Here is a 10,000-nt window from a genome sequence, read left to right as displayed (position 1 = left end):
ATAAAAGGATGAAAGGAAATCAAAACTCTACACTTAATATCGATGAAAGAAATGTTTGTTTGTTTTTATTATTTTTCACACTGGCCTCCCCTGTGCCTTGCAGGTCCTGGCGCACGCCGTGACGTCGGGGGAGAGCCGGCGGGCGGGGGGACGGCGTCCAGGGTAGCTATTCCCTCTTTCCCCCGGACTCTCGGCGGAGGTGCGGCGCGCCTACCGGGGGGGGGCGCGAGGCAGGCGGGTGTATGGCGGTGGCAAGCTGAAGATGATGGGTTGGGGGGGGGGTGTGGGGGGGGGAGAGCGCGGGGCGAGGGAGAGGAGGGACGAGGGGAAGGAGGGGGAGAGAGGGGGGAGGGGGGGGGGGGGGAGGGGGGGAGAGGGGAGAGGGAGGGGAGGGAGAGAGGGGGGAGAAGGGAGGAGGGCAGAGAGGGGGGAGCGAGAGAGGAGAGGAGGAAAAAAAAAGAAGAGGAGAGGAGAGAGAGAGAGGAGAGGAGAGCAGGAGGAGAGAGGGGAGGGGGGAGAGCAAAGGGGGAGAGGGGCGAGGGAGAGGAGAGGGAGAGGGAGAGGGAGGGAGGGGGAGGAGGGGGGGAGAGGGAAAGAGAGGAAAAGGGAAAGAAGAGAGAGAGAGAAAAGGGGAAAAGAGAGAGAGAAAGGGAAGCTGGGGGGGGGAAGGAGAGAGAGGAGAGGGAGAGGAGGAGAGAGAGAGGGGGGAGAGAGAGAGGGGAGGGGCGAGAGAGAGGGGGGAGAGAAAGAGGAGGGAGAGAGGGGGAGAGACAGAAAAGACGAGAGGGTGGGAAAGAAAGAGAGAAGGGAGAGAAAGAGAAGAGGAGAGGGACAGAAAGAGAGGAGAGGGAGAGAGAGGGGAGAGACAGAGAGAGAGGGAGAGAAGAGAGAGAGATGGAGAGACGATCGAGCGTGCCAAGCGCAGGGCCAGCAGAGGGACAGAGAGGGAAAGAGAGGGAAAGAGAGGGGGGAGAGAAAGCAGAGGGGGGACGAGCAAGATGGATAGTGAGAGAGAGGTAAAGAGGGCGCGAGAGGGCAGAGGGTGCGAGAGGGGACCGAGGTGGGCGAGAGGGGGAAAAGAGGGCGAGAGAGAGGGGAGAGAGAGAGAGAGCGAGAGAGAGAGAGAGAGAGAGAGGAGGAGAGCGAGCGCTGCGCGAGCAGAGAGAGAGAGAGAGCGGGGCAGCTGGAGAGAGAGAGGGAGAGGGAGATGGTGAGAGGGAAGAGGGCAGAGAGGGGAGCAGAAAGAGAGCAGCAGATAGAGACACGCGGAGAGGGAGAGAGAACGACGAGAGGGAGAGAGATGGAAGGAGCGGGGATCGAAAGAGAGGGAAGGGAGGAGGAGGGAACGAGAGGGGGAGAGGCCCGAGAGGGAGTGGAGCGAGAGCAGAGAGGAGGGGAGAGAAGAGTAGAGAGGGATGAGAGAAAGAGGGAGAGAGGGAAAGAGATGGTGAGAGACACGGCGCGAGAGTTAGAGAGAGAAAGCGAGGGTGGGCGAGAAAGAGAGGAAGAGGGAGAGAAAGAGAGGTAGGGGGACGTGAAAGAGAGAGAGGGGGAGAGAATGAGAGAGAGGGGGAGAGAAACGAGAGAGAGGGAGAAAGAAAGAGAGCGGAGGGAGAGAGAAGACGAGAGAGGGAGAGGAGAAAGAGAGAGGGGGAGAGAAGGATAGAGAGGGGGAGAGAGTGATAGAGAGCGGCGGAGAGAGGGAGAGCGATGGCGAGCGAACGAGCGATAGGGAGAGAGAAGGGAGAGAGGGGGAGAGAGAAAGAGAGAGAGGGAGAGATGAAAAGAGGTGAGGGAGTGCGAAAACTAAGAGAGGGAGAGCAGGAAAGAGGGAGGGAGGGTGAGAGAGAGGTGGAGAGAAAAGAAGAGAGAGCCTGGGGGCGCGCAGCGAGCGGGAGAGGAAAGCTAGATAGGGAGCGCGAACGATAGCGGCGGGCTCTAGAAAGATCGCGAGCGGCTAGCGACATCGAGACGAGCGAGGGAGCGGAGCAACTGTAGCGAGTTTTTCACCTCCCTCTCTTCTTTTTCTCTCCATCTCTCTCTTTCTCTCCCTCTCTCTTTCTCTCTCCCTCTCTCTCTCTTTCTCTCTCCCTCTCTCTCTTCTCTCTCCTCTCTCTCTCTTTCTCTCTCCCTTTCTCTTTTTCTCTCTCCCTCTTTTCTCTCCCTCTCTCTTTTCTCTCCTCTCTCTCTCTTTCTCTCCCTCTCTCTCTTTCTCTCTCCTCTCTCTTCTCTCTCCCTCTCTCTCTCTCCCTCTCTCTTTCTCTCTCTCTTTCTCTCTCTCTTTCTCTCTCTCTTTCTCTCTCTCTTTCTCTCTCTCTTTCTCTCTCTCTCTCTCTCTTTCTCTCTCTCTCTCTCTCTCTCTCTCTCTCTCTCTCTCTCTCTCTCTCTCTCTCTCTCTCTCTCTCTCTTTCTTTCTCTCTCTCTCTTTCTCTTTCTCTTTCTCTTTCTCTCTCTCTCTCTCTCTCTCTCTCTCTCTCTCTCTCTCTCTCTCTCTCTCTCTCTCTCTCTCTCTCTCTCTCTCTCTCTCCCCCCCCCCCCTCTCCCTCTTCCTCTCTCTCTCCCTCTCCCTCTCTCTCTCCCTCTCCTTCTCTCTCTTTCTCTCTCTCTTCTCTCTCTCTCTCTCTCTCTCTCTCTCTCTCTCTCTCTCTCTCTCTCTCTCTCTCTCTCTCTCTCTCTCTCTCTCTCTCTCTCTCTCTTTCTCTCTTTCTCTCTCTTTCTCTCTCTTTCTCTCTCTCTCCCTCTCTCTCCCTCTCTCTCCCTCTCTCTCTCCTCTCTCTCTCTCTCTCTCTCTCTCTCTCTCTCTCTCTCTCTCTCTCTCTCTCTCTCTCTCTCTCTCCTCTTTCCCTTTCTCTCTCTTTCTCTCTCTCTCTTTCTCTCTCTCTCTTTCTCTCTCCTCTTTCCCTTTCTCTCTCTTTCCCTCTTCCTCTCCCTCTCCCTCTCTCCCTCTCCTCTCCCTCTCTCCCTCTCTCCCTCCCCCCCCCTCTCCTTCTCCTTCTCCTTCGCCTTCTCCTTCTCCTTCCTTTTCTGTCTCGTTACCATTATCTAAGTCTCATCCTACCTTTATTGCAAATTACATTCTTATTGATTTTTAAATCATGTCATTACTTTTATTCAAGCAGAAATAATTTTTTACTCTTAAATGTTATTTTTTATTCACATGCTAATTGCTCAGTGCTCTATTATGGTACTTGCATTGACTATAATTGTTTTCCCCTTCAGTTTACTTACATTGACTATTGTTCTGGCAGGCTTCAACAACAACAACACAGTGGGCTCAGGAAGCAATCTCACGGGCAGCAAGTCTCGATGGAATGACCCACCTCTCATCCCCAATCCAGATACAGGACAAGTAGGTGGACAGTGAGAGTTTATTGTGCATTGTCAAGAAAATAAGAGAGTAGATTCAGAAAGACAAAAAAAAGAAAAAGAAAATACATACACATGTATATGTAAGTATGTGTAATGTGTATGTACAGTTTGTCAAAATGATTTCTGGTACTCTCTTTGGTATGCCAACATCTTACCTAGGCTTTTATTAAGGAAACTCAAGTTTAAAGGAATTAGGACTCAGAATTATCTTCACTTCATTTTCCAGAGCACTAGATGTACTACATTTTTTTTATATGGGCTGCTCTGGCATAAGTTTTGTGAATCTGGGCATATGACTAACATGTTAATGCATTCAGTTAGGGATTCAAATATAACAGCATAGAATTCTGTTGGCTTTTGAGGGGCACTGTCACTGACTGGTCCCTTTCTCTGGTTGCACCCAAGCCGTTATAGAGCAGAAAAGTTCGAGGGGATCCTTATTTGTGTAGCTGGTTTCTTTCTTTTGCTCCACCCAGGCTGTATTCCTCATAAGAGTCAAAAGCTTGTATCTCTTAACTCTTCTAAGGAATATCAGAAGACTTTGTCTTTTTACAGTTCCATAATATATGAAACATGAATGAGAACAGTGAAGTAAAGTTTGTAGATTTAAGATTATGATTGAATAATATATTTTTTCCCCCTCCCTGTATTATTTGTTAACCTATTGACACTGGGAGTGAAAATGTACATGCTTTGTCCACTATGATTTTGTTTTATCAGGGTTACAAAGAAGGCTTCAGATGTGCTTAGTCATCAAGGAGGCATCTACCAGGCATACCTTGCCTCACATTTTTATCCCATTTCTTGAATTTTCATAAAAAAGAAAAGAAAAAAAATGTTGAATATGTTATAGAAATCATATTAATAATAATATGAGTATTTATGTAATTAATGAAAGTGAAAATAGTTATAGATAGATCTATTTTCCTTGAACATTTAGGGATTGGATAAGTAGGTGAGGTACAAGTAGGCTAGTGACTGACTCTTGGTGACTAAGTGTTTGTGAAGCCATCCATGTGTATACAAAGTGGCATTGGTGTCTGTCATGAAAAGGCAGGGGATTGAGCTGTAGATGAAGAGAAACCCTTAAAAGAAGCAGTAAAAAAATAATGGATTTCGTTGACTGACAAAGCTCCTCTAGCTAAGTAGAATATAGTCTTCCAGACTGAACTGAGAATCTAAGGGATTAATAAGCTGTTCATATACTCCACTATATAATTTTTTCAGTTATTATTGATTAACTTGATTTAGTCAAAGAAAAAAGGATAGAATATATACAAACATCATGTAAAACATCATGTCAGATGTAGACACAGAAGTTAAAATCACAAGAGCATGAGGCTTGGAAACTTTGCTTTCATGAATAACAAAAAAAGTTTAAAAAACAAATATTGTTTTCTTTATTTCTGACTTTTAATGTGCATGATCAAGATATATAAAGAAAATATCCCCAAACCATATCCACAAGTGACAATGAAGAGGCTCAAGCTCTGTGCTGATGTTCTCTCTTGTTGCCATAGGATGACATGAGCTGGTGCGGAGGGGGAGCGTCAGCAGCTGTGGGAGCCCCCGGTGATGCCCCACAGTCTCCCAACAACTCGGCAACGTCATCCAGGTCCTCAGGCTGCGACTCCAACACCGAAGAGCCGTGCCAGCCTCATCCAGGCATGAGAGGTGGGTTTTGATAGTGTTATACAGCTTGAGCTAATGTGAGAATTATTTATTTATTTATTTATTTTTTTTTTTTTTTATGTTATGTTTATTTATTCATGTGTGTTTGTGTGTTTGACTAGAATTTTTGTTCATGTCTCCTAAGTCTATAGTGTGTTGAAAATGTTATCTTCACTTTGTTTTGCCAGTTTTATTTATTATTATATTATTTATATGATATTTTTTTCCAATCCCTCTACAAATAGTAGAGGGATTTGTTAATTAGTATGAGGGATTTGTTAATTAGTATGGTCAATAGATTTTTTTCTCTCTCTTTTATGGAGTGGAGACATGTTTTTTCTCTTGTACTTTCTCATTCACATTCACAATTTGGCAGTTGTTGAAAACTAGATTTAGAATAATTCTGATATACCAGGAACAACTTTCAAGTTATATTAGTTAAAATGACTCGTATCAGATCCTACTGTTAAATTACATTTACGGAAGAGCGCTCAAATAATGCACTCAGATGGCAGAATGGTATCATACCTGTTACACACAAATACAATCTTTCAGATGTTGGAGTATGGCTCAAGTCCCTGCGTTTGCACAAATACTCTCCACTGTTATGCAACCTCACCTACGAAGAGCTGCTGGCCCTAGATGAAGCTACCCTGGAGAGCCAAGGGGTGACTAAGGGGGCTCGACATAAAATTGTCTTGTCCATCGCCAAGCTAAAAGAACGTCACAAGCAGCTTGTCCAAATCGAGAAGGTAAGGGAATCAGTATACAACTTTTTGTGTTTTTGGACCCATTAAATCTTGTAGGACGGTAGTCGTCAAAAACTAAATAAGGAAAATAGATATTTCGTAATGCTCAAAGACATAAAGGTTATTTTAGAATTTGACACTTTATGTATCGGTATCTGTTTAGTAGTTAATGATCCCAAGGTACACAGTTGACATTCCACATTTACATTCACCACCACAGGAAGTGATGAATGGCGGCAACCTCTTCTGCTGCCTCAACGACCTCAAGTCCATCATCCTCACCCCCTTCCCCCCCTACACTCCTCCCACCGACAAAGGGCAGCCACCTCCCCCACCTCATTCCCAGTCCACTCCCCCGCCCGAGCCCTGCCACTTCCTCCACGTCCTCCCTGTCTTCCTCCCTGCCTCCTGCCTCATCCTCTTCTTCCTCTTCTTCCACACCTACCTCCACCTCCACCTTCTCCTCCATATCCTCCTCCTGCTCTTCCTCCATTACCACAACTACCACCACCTCATCTGCATCCTCGCTACCCACTTCCTCCTCCTCCTCGGCATGTTCGCTGAGAGGGGACGAGAGAGAGGCCTTGAAGGAGGAGCAGGGTGAGGCTTCCAGGCCAGCCGTTGAGGGAGACGGAGGCAGCTCCATCCCTGAGGATGACCTGCCTTCCCAGTTCACCAGGGTCATGGGGAAAGGTGAGCTGTCAGTTCATGTCTCTCTTTCTCTTTCTTGTTCTTTCTTTTGCTTTTACTCACTTTTGCTTTCTGTTACTTTTTCTCTGTAATTGCTTGCCATCTATGTTGATTACTTTTTTTTTCTTTAGTTAAAAATTGTATAATCTTTATGTTTCAAGGTTCAAATGAAATTTCCACATACTTAATATAGAACTACACTTCAGAGAAAAATAACATAAGAATTATAACGGAATAAAAAGTAAGAATTTAAAAGTAGAATTAATTAGGCATTAGGATTCATTCTAATTTCTTTTGTCTCATTTTCCTCATGTTCTTTCATCACCATTCCTTAAAGTATTATAATCTGACAGCTTTTTTTTATAAATTCAGAAGCAAATGCTGCTAGATTTTGAGAGGTTAACTCAACTGCCTTTGTTAAAAGTATATAGAAATGGGTAAAAATCAGACCTGCCAATCCTCTTTATATTTTACCATGTTGCATTTGCTTTTTACTAATTTTGCTCCATCATTCACTTTCTTTTTTGCCAAAAAGTGTGCATACAGTTATTGGTTATGCCCTTTATATCACATAAAAAATTTCATAGCTTACCCAGAAATGTATGCTCACAATATTTATTATTTTCAACCCTACCGCCTCAATTTTATTTTCCAATCAGTGTGCACATCATGTACAAGCATAACCCCTTTTTTCTTTCTCTCTCTTTTTATATCCTTACTTTGTTATAGATTATAGTGTACTTACTGTTATCAATTACTTATATGCTTTAGTACCAGAATTTGAGAAAAAAATATATTGCTTCTTCACTGTACCTTATTCCTTTTATTTTGTGACCAAATATATGCAGACATTGTCCTAAATACGTTTTTCTTCCCCTCCCCCTCTTTTTTTTTTCTTCTTTTTTCTAAATAGTGTGCACGCAGTTACTGGTCAGTGTTAGGCCGGAGGACGAGTGCGTGACGGCATTCCTAGGTCTGGTGGAAAAGTGCGTGAACCATGAGGCATTCACACTGGCACAGACGAGACGGCTTCAGTCATGGAAGCAGCAGATCATCCGCGTGTGGCACCCTCTGCCTCCCAAGACCAAGGACAGCCGCCACACCCGTCGGTCAGTCTTCAGATCATGATGATGAACCATGCTTGTTTATTTTTTTCCTTTTAGATATATCTTAAACAACTTTTTAAAAATATTAGTTAGAAAAAATTGTGAATCTTTGTTTTTTTTTCTTTTAGGTCTAGATTAAGAATGTTGCAAACTTTCAGGAGCTACTTTTTCATAGTGATTTTTTATAGTAGTAGGTTAGCTTAGTTCATGATGCAGATTTGCTTTTAGTGAAAGGTATTTTAACAGCGTGGATATCTACCAATTTTCTGCAGCTTTGGGCAAAATAGTTGTGTAGCATAAGAAGCAATTAAATGAATGCTCTTGTTTCTTTCATCATACCTCGACCCTCTAAGGTGGAGTCAGCAGTATGGAGGTGATGGGTTCATTGGTGGTTCCTTCAGAGTCCCTCGAGTTGGTGGGCAGCGGCACTCGCACATCCCCGCAGGACTTCTCATGGGCGGCAAGGGCTTCCCCGCGCCGCAGCCACACCCGCTCTTCCCGCTTCCTCCTGCTGCCGCTGCTGCTGCTGCTGCGAGTCTCGGAGGCCTCATGAGTCCTCGGAATAGCCTGCCAGGCTTGCCCTCACTTGGTGTTGGTGGCCTGCTGTCTCCACAACAGTTCCTTGCCAAACGACCTTCACTGCAGGAGACCCCTTCTGAGGTTAGTGCCCATTTGTGTGTCTTTTTAATTTGATCGGAAAATAAAGAGAAAAACCAGTGCACACCTTTCATGTACTCTCATTAAATTCCGAACCAAAGCAAAATATCATTCGGTTATTTTTTTTATAATTTCCTGCCATAATGAACACATACCTGAGTGTTGCCTGCTCACTCTGCAGCAGTTGCGGCCCCACATCACGCTGCAGAGGACCCGCTCGGCCCCGTCCCGTCCCCACCAGTTACCTCTGAGCGGCCATGCGCGCTCCGTGCCCCCGCCCAGCACGAGCCTCGCCCCCGGCACCACTGCGTGCAGTGACCTCCGCCTATCAGGAGCCTCAGGGACTTCAGGGACGGTCCTCGAGCAGCACTTCTCCCCGGCGACATCCTACTCACACCTCGGGCCCCCTCCATCGTCGCCGGACCCAGCAGACAATGATATCACGGACCGCCTTGAGTCACTCTGTCTCTCTGTCACAGAGCATGCTCTGGGCTAAGTGCAAATCTTGTTACAACCAAGGAATTCACCATCCACAAATGCTATGTGACTGGGAATCTTTTATAGGTGGATTATTCGGAAAATGTATTCTCTTCGCATTTGTGTATTTTTGTGACACGTCTACACACACAACACGTACAGTTGCTCATTTACACCTTTACACAAGCATATACATAAATGTGCACACACACATACACAGATATGCAATATGAACATACACATGTACTCATGCACACATGCTCACACCAGCACACTAGTCTCACACTCATATTAGTATGATGATACATTCAAACACATACACAAACAAAGTTATTTTTATTTAATGCTGGAGAGATGTTCTAATTACTGTAAGAGAAAAGTATGATATTCAGTCGTTTTGAAGTACATTGTTGAGCAGTGAATTTACTTTTCTCTGAGAAACACTGACAAGAGAAAACAAAATTTGGAATTTGAAATCAGGTTTGATTATAGAGTGACATTGAATTTATGTGTTATGTTGAGTTACCAAATGAAAACTAAGGGCCAATTATTAATTACCTTGTTCTTGAGTTCTGTAGTTGCAATGAATATTTTACACATTAAAAAAAAGAACACTGGGATATCTTTATAGTTTCTTTAAAGAAGACTATAAGACAGTGTCAAAATTTGAGGCACTGTGATCATTTTTATGGCTTTAGTTTTGAGTGCAAATAAGTAATATGAGAAGATATTATTTTTACGAAATTTTTGCAGGAAAACGACTGTACTTCAGCTGACTCTGGAAGAAAATGTACTCTTGTTTTTCTTTGTGGATGGTGAATCGAATTTATATTTTTATTTGGAAATTTAAAAAAAACAAAATACAAAACAAACCACGAATAATTTATTGTTGGGAAACCATGTATAATGTGCCTGCTGTTCTGTTAGGTCACTGGGGAGACGTTTAATAATAAGAATATCCTTTGCTGTGCAGGGATGCCTCCGCCAAGCTGTGCTCGGCCGGGGGTTTAGTTACCTCCTCAGTGGGTGGAAGACAGGTAGCCTTTTTGTTTTTTTCTTCTTTTTTTTTTTCTTTTTTTTTCTTTTTTGTTTTTTGCTTTGGTAATTCTTCTTCAGGAAAAATAAGTGTCAAAGAAGAAGAAAAGGGGTAAATCATTCACTCCTACTGCCCTTTTTTCCCCATCCCACTTCCTTCTGTCCTTTCTTCTTCCTTCCTTCCTCCTTCCTGTTTCCTCCATGCATATCCCTTTGTCCCCTTCCCATCACCCCCTTCCATTTCCC

The 10,000-nt window shown here is 44.6% G+C and overlaps 1 protein-coding gene across 1 annotated transcript in view; it reads left to right on the top strand.

Moving 5' to 3' along the window:
- Positions 1-3,128: 3,128 nt before the first annotated feature.
- The window catches only part of LOC125040809 (protein Smaug homolog 1-like), a 6,893-nt gene continuing 21 nt past the window's right edge, over positions 3,129-10,000 (top strand). Inside the window, 8 exon segments of the mRNA XM_047635547.1 lie at positions 3,129-3,349; positions 4,890-5,043; positions 5,596-5,792; positions 6,010-6,144; positions 6,146-6,482; positions 7,393-7,588; positions 7,939-8,245; positions 8,424-10,000. The exon segment at positions 8,424-10,000 is cut by the window's right edge and continues 21 nt beyond it. Of these exon segments, the coding sequence (XP_047491503.1) occupies positions 3,182-3,349; positions 4,890-5,043; positions 5,596-5,792; positions 6,010-6,144; positions 6,146-6,482; positions 7,393-7,588; positions 7,939-8,245; positions 8,424-8,738 (1,809 nt within the window). The 5' untranslated portion in view covers positions 3,129-3,181 and the 3' untranslated portion in view covers positions 8,739-10,000.

Source organism: Penaeus chinensis, chromosome 29 (genome assembly GCF_019202785.1).
Source record: "Penaeus chinensis breed Huanghai No. 1 chromosome 29, ASM1920278v2, whole genome shotgun sequence".
In the NCBI taxonomy this organism is placed as follows: Eukaryota; Metazoa; Arthropoda; class Malacostraca; order Decapoda; family Penaeidae; genus Penaeus; species Penaeus chinensis.
Note: the sequence above shows the minus strand (reverse complement) of the source record. Positions and strands in the feature narration are given on the sequence as shown.